Raw genomic sequence first — 16,874 nt, forward strand, 5'->3', positions numbered from 1 at the left:
TAACTCATTATTAAGGTTGTAATCCATCAGTATTAGGTTGAAATATGCTAGTGATGATATTGGCTTTCCTCTATTTTAATCAATTTGTTTCATAACCTGAATTAATGGTCACGTTAGAAGAGCCAGATTCTGATGTTTTGAGGTTTAATTACCAGGCAAAGATTTGCTGCCGCTATATCTTTGTAAACCCTGGAAATGGTTGTGTGGACAAATCAGCTGTTATTGAAATACTAAAGGACCGTCCTTTCTGGCAAAGTAACTTAAATCATCATTCTGATGCTCACTTTGAACTTTAACAGGTCATCTTGACCATGTCTACATGCCTAAATGGACTGATTTGCTGCCCTTTGATTGGCTGATAGACACATATTTGCATTAACAAACAGTTTAACAGGTGTACCTAACAAAGTGGCTGGAGAGTGTACATATATTATAGTGTTGGTCTATAAAAAGCATGTATACAGGATGTAAATGTTCACATCAGCATCCTAAAATTGAAGAATAAGAACAGAATCTGTGATAGCGCTGTGCACCACCACAACTGTTTACATAGTTTGAAAACCTTTATCCCATTTTTCTTATGTAAAGTATTATCAAAGAATTTAAACTCTTGTTACTGTTCAGATGCAAAATATTGAAGTGGACCATGTGAAAGACCAGATTCATGAAAAGAAATCCTCCTGAAGCGTAAAATGCAATATCCTGGGAAAACACATCATACAAGTTTAATGTATTTGTTGCAAAAATGCATTTGAAGAGCTGTTTTATTATTGCCCCACCACAAGAATACTGTCTTTATTAGTGGTTCATTTCACTGATTCTCAGTTACAGTGAGGAAAAAAAAAATGTATCACTGGAAATAAGGAAATACATACACATGCAAATCAAATTACCCAAAAGAAGTAGCACAATATGACAAAAAAAACAAGACAAACTTTTTTATTAAAAATTATTTACTTACAAATGTTTTAATATTTAGATCATACATTTCTCTGAAAATTATACATAAAGTGCTGTTTATTAACAGGGTGGCCATAGTTTACAGACAGCACACAGAAACAATCATGAATATATATCATGAGAAAATTACAAAAATCTGGAACTGGTTTATGAATAGGGACAGCAGAAACAGTATAATCTGCACAAACTTTGCACCAGTGAGGAATTCCTGAACTGTATTTTGGTTTTGAGAGCTAGCTGCACTCACCCAGCCTTTCTTTTAGCTTTAAAAGTATTAAAGTATTAAATTGAAGGAATAAAATTTATTCTGTTTCTCACTGGGATTTATTGAGAGATTATATGAAAAAGGGAGGCAAAAAGGCCTGGATTCAAAATACCATTTTTTATTATTCCAGGAAGCAGCTAACATAGCTAACCACAGAAAAATATTGCCTTTCTTTGGTTATTAAAGTTAAATCAACCATGAAAAAGTTTCCATTTAGAAGCTGCAACCAACTGCAATAACAAAGTGTTTCATTTTCTGCTCATATACATGTTTACAATAAAACATTCGGTAATTAATTGCTGACTAGAACATCTGCTCTTTTTCAGACATGTACATAACAAGAATGTAATGCAAGACAGGTTTCAGTCCGAGTTTTCCAGATATTAATTTAGTATTTTTACTGAAGTGAGTTACGATGTCGCCCGGAATGCAAACCACTACAATAACTTCAATAGGATATTATTGCGTTGTATTACTGTATCACCCCCTTAAAACCATACAAGTGGACAATGGGGCTATTATGGAAATGATCTCAGCAAAATCACAACCAAACCGTGCAGTGTCTCCTAAAAAACCTTCAAAAGGTGAATCGTAAATGAAAGTGATGCCACTTACAATTTTTGGCTATACCTGTATTTCTGCCTCTAAAAGGCTAGCAGTGAGGGGTCCTGATTCAAGTCTGATCCCCCCAACTCCAGTGTCTGAGACAACTGGTGAGGCACTGGGGGTCCTTATAGTGAGCGAAGACAGTGATGGGGAGAAATTAGGTGTCATAGCTGAAGGGGTAAGTCCAGTGTTCCTGGCTAAGGGGGAATAAGCATATTTCCGGTAAGAGGGTCGTCTGGCGAGGCTTGGCACACGCCCCGGCTTTCGTGGAGGAACGGTCCTTATGCCCGGCTGTGCTACCCCTGTTATAAGAGGTGGTGGGTACATGAGACAACTCGATTCTGCTGCTAAGTCCTCACGGCCACCTTGAAGTTCCTCATCAGGGAGCATCCCGATATCACTAAATACGGAGGCCAGAGTCTGGAAACGGGGTTCCCAGTCCAAAAGGTAGTCCCAGCAGTAGCTACCTTGCAACTCCTCGTCTAGAAACACCAGTGAGGAGAGAGAATCTGCAGAGGCCTGGGCTTCAGAAAGGGGGGCGAACCCTTTTATCCCCATGTTCTCCTTTAAATCTCTCATCCTGAGTATTCCAGGAAGTGGTCCCTCGCCTCCTCCTTCCTCTTTGAAGTGGTGGAGACTTTCTGTGCTGGCTAACCCTGAGACTAAACATTTATTGACTGATAAGATGTGCTCTGGTCCTACATCGATAGAACTGCAAGAGATATTATCTCCTAGTAAGGCAGAGTCTGGGATCTCTGTGGACTTCTGGGCAGGTTCGTTTCTTTTACGGCAGGGGTACTCGTTGATCCACTTGATCTCCTGGTCCTCAGCTGTCTCGCCTTCCGCTGAACCTCGCCCGCTCGAGTCTGATGGATTGTACGGGTTTGAGATGTCCATTTTAGTCACCATGATGCTTGGGCGTGTAATGTCATGCAAAGACATGGAACTTTGTGTTTGGTTATTAGATCTCGTGAGCGAGCTTGTGCCATGGCTCAAGTGCGCAGCAATGGCAGCAGCCTTTCTGATGGCTGCATCTTTGAGCTTACATCTGAGAACCAAGCTCACAAAAATGATAAGCAGAAAGAGAAACATGATTAATGAAACAGTCAAACTGAGCATATGAGTATCCAGGGGAACTCCAGTTAGTGCTTCAGCTGAACTAGAGATATTGACAAAAACCAGGCAGGTTGTAGTCCTGGAGCCTAACCTGGGACTAGCTGCAGAAATAACCAGTTCTACCATGTCCTGGCTGCCTGCCCTACGATACACAGGACCAGAGACAAAGATAGCCCCAATTGTTCTGTTAATGGAGAAAAAGGGTGACGAATTCACAAGTGAGTACTCCACCACCCCGTCCACACCTCCATCATGGTCCATGGCCATCACGTAACCGACTGTATCACCAGGCTTGATGTTTTCTGGCAACAGAAAGTGATACTGCTTCTGGGTAAAGACCGGACTAAATTCATCCACTCCCTTGATATTCACTTGGACTCTCACTGTAGCAGCTTTGTCACCTTTATCTCTGGCTTCCACTATAAAACAGTACTCGCTTTCTCGTTCGTAGTCAAAGGTTTGTCTGGTGTGAATGTCGCCTGTCAGGGGATCGATAGCAAAGGCCTCCTTCCTCTCTGGGTTACCGCTGCCATAGTTCATGAAGCAGGAGGACATAACAGAGTAGGTGAGCTGCCCATAAGGGCCTAAGTCATTGTCAACAGCGTGAACAGAACATACGTGGGTAAATGCAGGGAGGTTCTCCAGCACAGAGCAGTTAACTGTAGGAAACATGAAATATGGGGTATTGTCATTCTCATCCAACACCGTGATGAAAACAATCGTAAATGCCACTTTATGGTTTTCAGATGATTTGCCGCCATCCGATGCTCTGATGGTGAGGATGTATTTTGAGTCTTTTTCATAGTCGAGAGAGTTGTTGACTACTAAGAGGCCAGACTGAGGATCAAGCTTAAGGTGACCTTTACTGTTCCCAGAAATTATATCATACCGCACCAGGCCATTGGTTCCGAGGTCGGGATCGTGGGCACTGACCTGGACCAGTTTGGTACCTAACTGGCTGTTTTCACTTACTTGTGCATGGTACTCTGTGCTGGAAAACACAGGGGCATTGTCATTGCAGTCCGTTACAGTCACCATGACGACGGTAGAGCTGTTCAGTGGAGGCATGCCTCGATCTGAAACACTCACTGTTAATGCATAGCTCTCAGTAGTTTCACGGTCTAAAGCGTTGCAAAGAACAAGCTTTCCAACATTTTTAATCTGATTCTCAATCTGAACCATTTTTACTTCCAGACAGAATCTTTTCTCCTCATTTCCCCTGGTGATGGTATAGTCCAAATAGGTATTTTCAGGGCTCCAGTCTTGGTCCTCTGCAGAAAGAGTCAGCAGGGTAGTGTCTATAGGCGTGTCCTCCGGGACGGTGAGTGTATATATGTCCTGGTAAAACGAAGGTTCGTGGTCGTTGGTGTCCAAAATCAGCACGTCTATGGAGGTAACGGTGGATTGCACAGGATCTCCTCCATCTCTAGCTTCAACCAGAAGATGGATCAGGTTGCTGTTTGTGATGGCCTTTAAGGGCTTGTTAGTAAAAATAGACCCTGCAAAATAGAATATATTCCCATCAGTTAATGGTTCTAACATTCTAATGTGTTAAGTAAAAGGAGTTATTCATGACTGTTACTTAAGGCAGTAACAGTCATGAACAGGACTATTAGCATATAATCATAGGCTCAAAATAAAGCCTAAATTAATATAAAGCTTAAAGGCTTTATTCAAATCTTTGTTTTTCAACAAGGGGATATAACTTTTTTTTACAATAAATGTCAAATATTGCAAAACTCTTCAACTCTTTGGAAGTTTAGCTCATAGTTTAGTGCTTTGGTTTTGGTTTGGTTTAGCCTGCAGTCTTCCCAGCTATGATCATCTATGACAGAAATATATTGCTGCATCTAACAATGAGTTTTAATGTATATATCGGCAAGCACGGGAACAAAGATAAAACTTCAGGTAGTCAGTAACATCACTCAAAATGTTGTTGATCCGAATGTCTGAAACCACATGTAAAAACCGTAGTGTTTTCATGACCACCAAATCTGGTAATAATCAGATATTTTGACAACACTTAAAACAGAACATAGTGAAACAAGAGCACTCTGAGAGCACAACTCCACCGAAGGCCAGGGGCTAAACTAAAACTCTGATGTTTTTATTACAACATGCTGACGTCAGCCTGCTTTCATTACAATGTGACAACATCGGCCTGTTATGGTGTCTTTGTGACGTCATAAGGCGTTACACTGAAAACCTAAAAAGTAAGTTGTACAGTTCTCTCCATGCCCTTTCATACGATATATTACTCGAAATGGTTACTTGAAATTATTTTTCCAAGGTCAACTTTGATCTTTGGCTATAACGACGAAGGTCAAATGTTTAGCCAACCAAGGCAGTCATGTCACCCGAGGTCTAATACGAGGTTGTGGAATTTGAAGACGATCCATAAAAAAATGTGGGTAAAATAAAGTTTTACTGACTTTAGTGTGACCATGAGTTCGAGCTGTTTTTGGCATCTACCGATTACATCACCCCCTCCTCTCGGGAGAAAAATAGAATATTTTTATAAAGCACGATTTGTTAGACGAAAAGTAATCAGAAGATCAATACATCAAGCCCGACGGACAGAAAACTTCATCACAGATATAGAAATGACTAAATCAAGACTACAAATCTTCAGGGAAGTGTAATCTGTAAAGCACCCATAATGATTTCTAAACAAACTGTTCTTCTCTCAGCTTATGGTAGCAACCGAAATGTGTATACAAGAAAACAAAGACTAGAGATAATGACTCTGCCATGGAAGAAAAATTCACAGTGCAACATGCTGGTGGGAACTTTCAAGGGTTTTTTGGTTATTTTGGAGTTGGTCACTTTCCCTGAATGGACTTCATCTGACCCTGGAGGAGCAGCACAACACCAGATGCTTCATTTTTCTTCGTGAAGATGGATTAACAGACTTAATGCAGCAGAATAATGATCCCAATGCACACTGGGAATTTCAAGAAGCACTTGGAGAATAAGAAAGGCGAACAATCCTGATATGAAAAGAAGCTCTTTTTGAACAGTTAGATCATGTTGGAATAATATATCAACAAGCTAAAGGGGGCCCACCAAATGCAAATAATTTGATGGGTATATGGTCATTTAGACCAAAGTATTCTTCACTGAATTCAAAGACCTGACCTTGGTTTAAGAAATATACAGTTGAAGGATTTGCTCCTCTTAAGATCAGTGTATTGTAACAATCTAACAATTTATTAAGGGTTAAATCAAAACTGCCCTGGTCATTAGACACAGCATTGCAACATGATTTCCATGTGCTGAGTGGAAGGGCAATTTTCTTGGTGAATTGCAACAAAGTGTCTGTTCATCCAATTTATTATTCCACTTCAGTGCCACTTAAGGTTTTCTACAGGATGACTGCATTCACTCTGAGGCTCTACTCTAACAGAGACACACCGTACCACAGAAAGCACCATACTCGGCAACATTGCTGCAAATTTCCATTAGTGCTTCTCACCACAAAACAGGGCAAATGCATTTCTCTGATATTAAATTTGGGGTTCAAACCTGGTAAAAGCCCATAAATTACTCTTAAGTGAAAGAGAACTGGCCAGAATTGAGGGGAGCTGGTTTGGTTTCAGCTATGTAGGATTTATCTTCTTTCTTGGGTTTAGGGATTCTTAAAAGGGAGATAATAACACGGGCACGGCTCATCCAAAGCACTCTATCTCGCTGACTTCTAATTGGCTTTTTTTCTTTCTTGTCCAAGAACCTCACTAGCACAAGACTTCAAAAATATATTTCCACATTGCAAAAATGCTACTGGCAGAAGAAAAAGTCTAAGTATCATTTCCTGCTGTATCCTGAGCTGCTCCCAATCAGGTTTTCTGTGTGCCGTTGGTTAAGGCATGCATGACTTTAACTGTGCAAGTAAAGATACCTTCAATGTAGACAGCAACTCCTGAATATAGAAATCAGACCACCTGACAGTCATAACGTTTGATATCAGTAGAGTATGAAGTAAAAGTAACTCTGGTATACGTAAATGCTGTATGTGCTATATACATGTGCGCACAGAGTATAGAGTAATCTTTTGCTCTCAGTGTTCATACATCATGTTATGGGAGCACTTTCCCTTTTCGTGAGTTGCACTGTTCCTTACCATCCTCTGGCTGGATGTAAAAGCCTTGCAGGGGAGATGAAAGCAGTCTGTAGCTGATCTTGCCATTGAGTTCAGAATCTCTGTCGGTAGCTGACACGGACATGACAAACGTGTCTGCTGAGACCAGCTCTGACAACTCCACCTCCAAGAGAAAAACAAGGAGCAAATCACATCTGCAGAAAGTTCTCCAAATCTACTGAAAAATGTACTGGGTTTTTACCCTTTACATATATTTTCCAACTTTCATTCAATTAGGCCATGGGCTTTTAGGAAAATGATTCTAATTTAGGCCTGGGAGCTTGAGGGTCCTGCACAGTATCTTAGCTGTTCCTAGGACTGCGCTCTTCTGGACAGAGATCTCCGATGTTGTTCCTGGGATCTGCTGGAGCCACTCGCCTAGCTTGGCAGTCACCGCACCTAGTGCTCCTATTACCTCTGGGACCACTGTTACCTTCACCCTCCACATCTTCTCGAGCTCTTCTTTGAGCCCTTCTCAAGTTTCTTGTCTTCCTTCTTCCTGATGTTGCTGTCATTCGGTATCGCTACATCTATCACTACGGCCGTCTTCTTCTATTTGTCTATAGGTTGGTTAGCCATCACCATATATCTATCTATCTATCTATCTATCTATCTATCTATCTATCTACCTATACATATATATATATATATATACATACATGCTGGTATATAGTATATATGGTGTTGTCCAGAAGACCGCAGTCCTAGGAACAGCAAAGATACTGCGCAGGACCCTCCAGCTCCCAGGCCTCTGCTAGAGGACCCGAGCTTGAAGGATAGCCCGCCCACAGGGGCGAGAGGGGATTTTTATATATATATAAATATAAAGAGGAGCATGTTTTGAGTACCACATAATTAAGATTATGAATGCTTTCAACCATCTGACTGAAAACTCTTATATCTGCACCTGGTAGGAGTCCTGGGTGAACACTGGAGCGTTGTCATTGACATCGAGCACTTGAACTTTAACCTCTCCGTTGGTCTGGTGAATTGAGTCAGACGCCCAGACCGTCAGAGTGTACTCTGTCTGCTCCTCGTAGTCCAGGGCTCGAGTCAGGGTAATGACGCCAGTATACCGGTCGATAGCAAAGGGAATATTGGTGCTGCTGTTGTCTGAGAAGCTGTAGGTGATAGTCGAGCTCAGGTCAACGTCATTTGCAGTCACTTGGGTCACCATGTATCCTGCTGGCAGATCTAGGCAGAGAATAGCAGATTGTAGTTTTAACTACAATGAACTTGGATTTAAATCTTGTCCTACAAAAACTGTAAGTGTTGATGTACTGAAGAGATTCTGCCATTCAAATAAATGGAAGAGCAGTGCATTGACAGGAGTTAGGCTTACTCTCAGTTATAAGTACAGGCTCCATGGGGGGAATTGCAGGGCTGTTGTCATTGACATCTACCACCTGGACCCTAACGGTGGCGGTGCTGCTCAGTGGAGGATTCCCCCTGTCTGCTGCCTGTAGAACCAGCCTGTAATATAGATAGGTAGGAAATTAGCAAATAATACAACTGGTTTTTAGTCAAATTCTCAAATCCATTTTTCAGCTGAGCAGGTCTGTTGACTCTTGGCCCCTTCTTTTAAGAGAGACAAATCAGTACTTTGTAAAAAAAAAAACAACCTGCTGCTCCCTTGAATCCTAAAAATCTTCACCTGTAGTCATGGTAGAAAAAGTACGCCCTCTTTCAGTTTTAAAATTTTACAAATAAAAATACATTAAAAATAATCTGGTCCTTAGCAGGTCTTAAGATCAGATAAATACAACCTCAGGTGAACAACAACATATTACACCATATCATTATTTATTTAAGCCATGTGAAAAACCTAAGTACACTCCATCATTCAGTAGCTTGTAGCACCACCTTTGGCAGCAATAACCTGAACTAATCGTTTTTGTATGACTTTATCAGCCTCCCACATCGAAGTGGAGGAAATTTGCCTCATTCTGCTTCACAATGTTTCTTCAGTTTATTGAGGTTTGAGGTAATTTGTTTATTCACAGCTCTCTTAAGGTCCTGCCACAGCATTTCTATCAGGATGAGGTCTGGACTTTGACTGAGCAACGCCTTCATTCTTTTCATTTTTGCCTTTTGTTTTGTAGATTTGCTGCCGTGCTTGGGATCTAGTTCCTGTTACATGACCCAATTTCAGACTTCACCTGTCAGGCAGATGGCCTTATATTTGAGTCTAGATTACTTGGTATACAAATATCTGACTGCGAGGTGCCCAGGTCCCAAATCATCACCCCTCCACCACCATGCTTGACTATTGTTTGTGCAAATATGCTGTGTGTGGTTTTCACCTAACAAGACATTTGATCTTATCTTTCCAGCAGACATTGTTCCAGAGGTTTTGCAGCTCAGGAGGCAGAGTGGCTGTAATATGCCCCATTTTGTGATTCATCTGATATTATATTTATCCGATCTTAAGACCTGCTAAGAACCAGATCATTTTTATTATATCCTGATATGTAAAAGCTTAGAAATGAAAGAAGGTGTATCTTCTTTTCACCAGGACTGTAGGAAGATTGTAAAATGCCACCAAAATAATTGTTGTACTATGCCACTTTAGCTGATTCCATTTTGGAAGTAGAATCAATTTTATGTGTGCAGTAAAGTTTTACTTAATATTTTTTATTGAGCAGTTTGAGCATACTTGTATGATGGAGTGATCTCGCGGTCCAGTAAAACATTGGTCGCAAGGATTCCTCGTACAGAGTCCAAAATGAAAGCTCCATTAAGGTTACCAGAGAGAATGGAGTACTCAATCTGGCCGTTCATGCCGCTGTCAGCATCGGAGGCGAACACCTGCTCAAAATATGAGAAGCGGTCAGTATTAGAGGGATCACTTCATGCATCTCACATCAATGAGGGCGTTAATACCGAAAGTTTACCTGCATAATGTAGGTATTGTGCACTTGGCCCTCCCAGACAGCTGTCCTGTAGCTGCTGTGTTCAAACTGCGGCGCGTTGTCATTGATGTCCACCAGAGTGATGGAGACCCTGCAGTGAGCTGTCTGCAGCCCACTGTCGGCCAGCACCACCAGCTGGATGTGGGGGTTCACCTCAAAGTCCAGAGAGTTATCCTTCTGCACTCGGATTTCACCTACATAAGACGGTAACATGAAGGTAAAAGCTGCACTCAAAAGGAAGTACAGCTCAGTTAATATCAAGCCAATAAGGTTTATTCTTAAAAACACAAATCATAGAAATCATGATCTTAATTGACATTTTTACTTCACACCCTTCTTTGATCAGCGCCTTTTCCTCTTTGGCCTCTTTTCACCACATAATAGAAAAGTCATGGTAAAGTAGTGGAAAGAAAAACACAGCTTTTAATCTGACAACAAAGGTGTCGACAGAAGTGCTTTTAGGTTCAAGTTTTTGTGGTGAACGTTCAGTCCAACATCAGTATGAGATTGTGTATTTGACTTGGTGTGTCTGCACAGTTACTTTGTGTAGACGTGAGTCAAAAAAAGGAATTTGGGGGAAAATATGATAAAATCATACATGGTTTTGAAATACTTATGTATTAAAAATGCAGAAGGACCAGAAAAGGGGTAATTTAGGGATAATGCAAAAAACTAACAGAAAATCTAAATTGTGGGATTAGACGGTTTTGTTGGTTAAAAAGTTGTATTTAGAAATTAACATTTTAATTACCAGTGTGACGGTTAATGGAGAAAACCTGGTTCTCGTTGCCACTAAATATGGTGTATGTTATTCTTTGTCTGCTGCTGCTTTGGTCGTTGGCCTCCACCTTTGCAATCCAAGTGCCTTTAGAAAGAAAAAGAGGAAAACAATGACTGAGATGTTCAGTGGTATCAGTGAAAACAAGACAAACAGAGGTGATAAAACGCACCAGCTCTGCTGTTCTCCTTGACACTGGCGTTGTAGACCTTGCTTGTGAACTGCAGTCCTTCGTGTTCTCCCTTCAGATGGATAAAAACCAGGCAGGTAGAGGTCAGAGCAGGATGTCCTCTGTCTGAAACGACAACTTGCAGCTTCCTCCCAGAGAAACCCGCTCTCACTCGTCTTCTCAGCGAAATCTCTCCAGTCTCGGTGTTGATGTCAAACAGATTCTCCTCGTCTGATAACGCATAATGTATCGTCCCATTCTCACCCTGATCCCTATCTGTTGCTGTAACTGTGGTAACTATCTGGTTCGGCAGCGTCCTCATGGAAACCCACGCATTGAAGGGAGTCTGCTCACAGACCGGCATGTTGTCGTTCATGTCCTCCACCTGTATGGTGACCGACGCCAAAGAGCTCAGCGGTCCCTGAGTGCATCCATCGGTAGCGACAGCTCTGAGGCTGTACTGAGCTCTGCTCTCTCGGTCCAGAGACCTGGTGGTGCGAATCGCTCCCGTGAAGGCGTCGATTAAAAAGGCCCCTTGGCTGTTATCATCTGTCAGAGAGTAGGTCACTTCCCCGTTAGACCCTTCGTCAGGATCCAACGCACTTACACGCAGAACCTCAGCTCCTGCTGCGAGGCCCTCGCTGATGGAGGCATGATAGCTCTTGCGGGTAAAGGAGGGGATGTTATCGTTCTGGTCCAGCAGCACCAGATGGAGCTGGGTGAAGGAGCTGAGTGGGGTGGGGCCATAGTCACGGGCCTGGATGGTGAGTGTGTAATTCTGCGTTTCCTCCCGGTCAAGGACCTGTGTGGTGCTAATGGCTCCGGTGTGACTGTTGATGGTGAACCGACCTCTGTAGTCTTCACCTGGAGACAAACAGAGATGACATCAGTGGAAAGGAAATAAAGGATAATTCCCCTTTAACTTTGGCCACTCGACTCAACAGTGCACTTAGAAAAATAACTTTTGATGCCTTGAAAGCGAGCAGTCAGACATTCATCCATTTAGAATTTTGCTTGCTTAGTTTATTTGAAGGTCAGACTAAATGTATGCTGTTAATAATCTCTCCATGCAGATTATACAGCTCAATATTGAATCAAGAAGTCAGTAGATAAGCTGTGCTTGTCCCTTCACTACAGACAGTTTGTGCAAGTCTTTAACTGTTAAATAAATTATACACTCTAAAATACCACCCACAAGTTACACACCTACACGAGCTGCTCAGACTGCATCAGCACTCAACTAACGTGCTCTGTAACTTTGCCTGAGCTGCCACTTTATGGGAGCCAATAATGGACTTGTTGCATCATTACAGTACCAGCCTTGAATTCAGTGAGCTCTTTAGAATGACCCATTCTGTACAATTTGAATGACAGCATGAAGTACAGGTGAAAAGTTGCTTGAAATACAGAACAAGGTCTGATTTTCTCACCAAGTATGGAGTAGTGAATGGTGCCATTTTCTCCATGATCTGGGTCAGAGGCTTGGGCGGTGTGGATGACCCCGGGAGCAAGGTTTTCCGGGAGGCTGATGCGGAAGGATGACTGCATGAACTCTGGGGGGTTGTCGTTGTCATCCAGCACAGAGCACATCACCGTCGTCGTACTCGAAAGCGGCCGTGCGCTGCTGTCACGAGCCTGGACTGGAGATAGGAACAAAAAGGAAAAGACACAGAGGCTTACTCATCAGTTTTTATTTTTATTTTTACTAAAATATTCAAATGCTTGACACCCACAGGATTTATAATAAGTACTGATGTTTTAAACAACAAGTGCCTAATACTATTAGCATGTTCTTTAGATCCTTTTTTCTATTTTTCTTTGGCATTTTTTGGCATCCATATAGCACCAAAAGCAAAGTGTAGCAATTGTAAACCTGATGTCTTAATGTCTGAATGTCTCAGATATGCCACATGCTGTTATTTTAATAACTCATTCAACACTAGAGTCAAGCCATAATGTACACATTATATGTAACAATTTTACTCAAAATTCTTTCTTACAACACAGCAATGAGGCAATTATTGGCTCTGTGTCTGGACTCTGTGTGGCCAGATTGGACGTTTAATAGCAGTAAAAACTCCCAAAAATTAAAAAACAAATCAGTCAACAGAAAGTAATGAGACACAGCTTTTAACACATGCTGACAAGAACTTCTTTTTATTTCTTTCCAATTCATTTACAGCCAGAAAAAACATATTTCAGTGTTTCCCAATAAGCCCTGTGAGATTTTGGCGTGGCTTCTAAATATTCAGGCCTTCCTGTTATTATATTTAATTACTGGGACTTTATTTTTAATTATACTGGCAACTGTACAAATATTATGGTGAAACATGTGAAAGCATTTTTAATCACCAAACGCTGGTGAATCTGTTGAACGTAATTACTGCACGCACCCATGTGAGAGCGAAAGCAAACTCTTGAAAAGACAGAAGGGTGTAGCGGTGCAGTCAGAAGAGCTTAGATATACTGTAGCTCAGCCCTTTAAAAGTCTTCTGTTTCCTTAACATAAATCAATCTGCTGAATAACGTTGCTTTAACGGAGGAGGTCGACCTTAAATTCTTTACAGCTTTGCCGGTGAAGCATGACAAAGGAGAAGGTACAGAATAAAAGTTATTTGTATAACCCTTCAGATCCAGGCTCTCACCCAATTATCGTTGCAAGTGTGTGGCTAAGCAAGCAAGGTTGTGATATGAAAAGAATCAAATTCCTGTGTTTACACAGCTGTTGTCACATTAGTTGGGATGTCTTTGAAACCAGTTTTCCTCAGGACATCTTGATCATAGCCATTAGTGATGCAATAACAGGGCAGCTCAACACAAACATCACCTCCATACAGACTGCCTCATCAGCAGATTGTATCTTCTGCCTGACAGGCTGTAATTGAACAATTACAGAAATTTGCACTGACTTTAAGTACTGTGCAAAAGCCTTGAGCCACCCCTTATTTCTTTACATTTTGTGTCTTGAGCAATAGTTCTCCAGGTCTTTCTGGAGGTTTTTCAAAGTCTCTTGCTAAACATTGGCTGCTTTTTCACTCATTCGCAGTTTCGTTTTCCCTTTGTTTCTAGCACCCTACCACAAAAACACATCTAATCGTTAGTTATATCCACAAAAAATACCAAACATAAGACATTTGACAGGAATAGTCATGTATTTTTGCACCAACAAGGTGATTCTCAAAGACCTATTGGCTGAAAACTTGGCAAATCTCAGCCAATAGGATGCACCACGTTCTTAAAAAATTTGAGGAAACTGGAGGAAAAAAGAAGAAATGGCAAGAGTAAGAAACTATCCGCAGGAGATGAACAGAATCTAAAAGTCATGTTCTTAACAAATCAGAAAACAATCCAGCAAAGACCTGACAAAGCACCGGAGAGATGTATCTGTCCCTTCAGTTGATCCATTTACTGTTCACTAAAGCTTCATCAGAAATGGTCTTATTGGCTTTCAAGATGCCATTCTTAAAGAACATAAACAGGAGAAAAGGTTGAAGTATCCCAAGTTAGACAAGAACTAGAATGAGCCTCAGTCATGGTCTGCAGCTACATTTCAACTATGGATGTAGAAATGTACCGTCAGATTTTGTTCAACTATGCAATATATTCTGAAAAGTATCTGACTGACAGCAGCTTCAGTTTTCAGCTTGACAATGATCTCAAACAGACTGTCAATGCAGTAAAAGCATACCTGCATAGAAAAACACACCATTAAACACCATCAGTCTTGGATTGGCCTCCCCAGAGCTCGGACCTCAACATTACTGACGCAGTGTGGGATCATCTTGACAGAGAACCGAAAAAAAGGCAGCCAACATCCAAAGAAGAGCTTTAAATGTCCTTCAACAAGCCTGGAGAACTATTCCTGAAGACTACTTAAAGAAATTAGAAGAAAACTTGTCTTGTTTACACGTTTTAAAAAACCCCTCCACCTATTTCCCAAGACTTTTGCACAACACTGTACGATTGACTTGGAGTGTTTCTCATGACACTTGACAAACACAAGATTTCCTTTTACCACTCTTGTTGCAAAGCAAACATTTTGGTGATCAGTCAGTTACTTAGTTTCTGAGCATAATCCTGATGTCTTGAGTCTTATCATTCCGGAAGTCATTAAACATGTGACTTTTACTGCATTGTGTTGCACAACTGCCGATTTTCCCTTGAGTTTGTTAACCCTGAACTTATAATTAAACTTTCTAATTTTTGTTAATAGATACGTGCTTTACTTCTGGCTTTTATTGTGGAAAACTGTAAATTCAGATGTTATTGCTCAGGACTAACAGATGTTTGCTTATCCGTCCTACCTCTGAGAGTAAAATGCTGCTGCTGCTCTCTGTCCAGGTAGGAGGTGGTGGTAATCAGGCCGGTGTACGGGTTGATGCTGAAGAGCTCATAGCCGGGACCCGGCAGCAGACTGTACCACACCACAGCGTTCTCCTCTGAGGAAATGAACACAGGAGGCGAATGTAAATGCTGTCACAGACCTCAAAACAAATGCTCAAGCAAAAAAAAAAAAGGAAAATCAAGGTTAATAGAAAAAAACAACAATCAAGATGATCATATATCAGATAATGCTGCATAATTACAGAAATCCAGTGATTTACATTACAGATATGCTCCCCGACAAATGATATACGCTAGTTTCTCTATTGAAATTTTTTTTTTCCAGTTTCAAGTAACACTTAATTCAATTCAATTCAATTCAATTCAATTTTATTTATATAGCGCCAAATCACAACAAAAGTCGCCTCAAGGCGCTTTATATTGTACAGTAGATAGCACAATAATAAATACAGAGAAAAACCCAACAATCATATGACCCCTATGAGCAAGCACTTTGGCGACAGTGGGAAGGAAAAACTCCCTTTAACAGGAAGAAACCTCCGGCAGAACCAGGCTCAGGGAGGGGCGGGGCCATCTGCTGCGACCGGTTGGGGTGAAAGAAGGAAAACAGGATAAAGACATGCTGTGGAAGACAGACAGAGATTAATAACAGATATGATTCGATGCAGAGAGGTCTATTAACACATAGTGAGTGAGAAAGGTGACTGGAAAGGAAAAACTCAATGCATCATGGGAATCCCCGGCAGCCTACGTCTATTGCAGCATAACTAAGGGAGGATTCAGGGTCACCTGGTCCAGCCCTAACTATATGCTTTAGCAAAAAGGAAAGTTTTAAGCCTAATCTTGAAAGTAGAGATAGTGCCTGTCTCCCGAATCCAAACTGGAAGCTGGTTCCACAGAAGAGGGGCCTGAAAACTGAAGACTCTGCCTCCCATTCTACTTTTAAATACTCTAGGGACAGCAAGTAGGCCTGCAGAGCGAGAGCGAAGTGCTCTAATAGGGTGATATGGCACTACAAGGTCATTAAGATAAGATGGGGCCTGATTATTTAAGACCTTGTATGTGAGGAGCAGGATTTTGAATTCAATTCTGGATTTAACAGGAAGCCAATGAAGGGAAGCCAAAACAGGAGAAATATGCTCTCTCTTTCTAGTCCCTGTCAGTACTCTTGCTGCAGCATTTTGGATCAGCTGAAGGCTTTTCAGTGAGTTTTTAGGACATCCTGATAATAAAGAATTACAGTAGTCCAGCCTGGAAGTCATAAATGCATGAACTAGTTTTTCAGCGTCACTCTGAGACAGGATATTTCTAATTTTAGAGATGTTGCGCAAATGGAAGAAAGCAGTCTTACATATTTGTTTAATATGTGCGGTGAAGGACATGTCTTGGTCAAAAATGACTCCAAGGTTCCTCACAGCATTACTGGAGGCCAAGGTAATGCCATCCAGAGTAAGAATCTGCTTAGATACCATATTTCTAAGATTTTCAGGGCCGAGTAAAATAATCTCAGTTTTATCTGAATTAAGAAGCAGAAAGTTAGCGGCCATCCAGGTCTTTATGTCTTTAAGACATTCCTGCAGTTTAAC

At 41.3% G+C, this 16,874-nt stretch overlaps 1 protein-coding gene across 1 annotated transcript in view; it reads right to left on the reverse strand.

Moving 5' to 3' along the window:
- Positions 1-799: 799 nt before the first annotated feature.
- dchs2 (dachsous cadherin-related 2) overlaps positions 800-16,874 on the reverse strand; it is a 31,354-nt gene continuing 15,279 nt past the window's right edge. Inside the window, exons 11-20 of the mRNA XM_031729814.2 lie at positions 15,249-15,383; positions 12,375-12,584; positions 10,948-11,808; positions 10,749-10,862; positions 9,980-10,191; positions 9,742-9,893; positions 8,428-8,558; positions 7,993-8,279; positions 7,068-7,209; positions 800-4,446 (exon numbers count right to left, since the gene is read on the reverse strand). Coding sequence (XP_031585674.1) covers positions 1,850-4,446; positions 7,068-7,209; positions 7,993-8,279; positions 8,428-8,558; positions 9,742-9,893; positions 9,980-10,191; positions 10,749-10,862; positions 10,948-11,808; positions 12,375-12,584; positions 15,249-15,383 — 4,841 coding nt within the window. The 3' untranslated portion in view covers positions 800-1,849. The remainder of the gene's footprint in view (positions 4,447-7,067; positions 7,210-7,992; positions 8,280-8,427; positions 8,559-9,741; positions 9,894-9,979; positions 10,192-10,748; positions 10,863-10,947; positions 11,809-12,374; positions 12,585-15,248; positions 15,384-16,874) is intronic.

The sequence above is a fragment of the Oreochromis aureus genome, linkage group 6 (genome assembly GCF_013358895.1).
Source record: "Oreochromis aureus strain Israel breed Guangdong linkage group 6, ZZ_aureus, whole genome shotgun sequence".
In the NCBI taxonomy this organism is placed as follows: domain Eukaryota; kingdom Metazoa; phylum Chordata; class Actinopteri; order Cichliformes; family Cichlidae; genus Oreochromis; species Oreochromis aureus.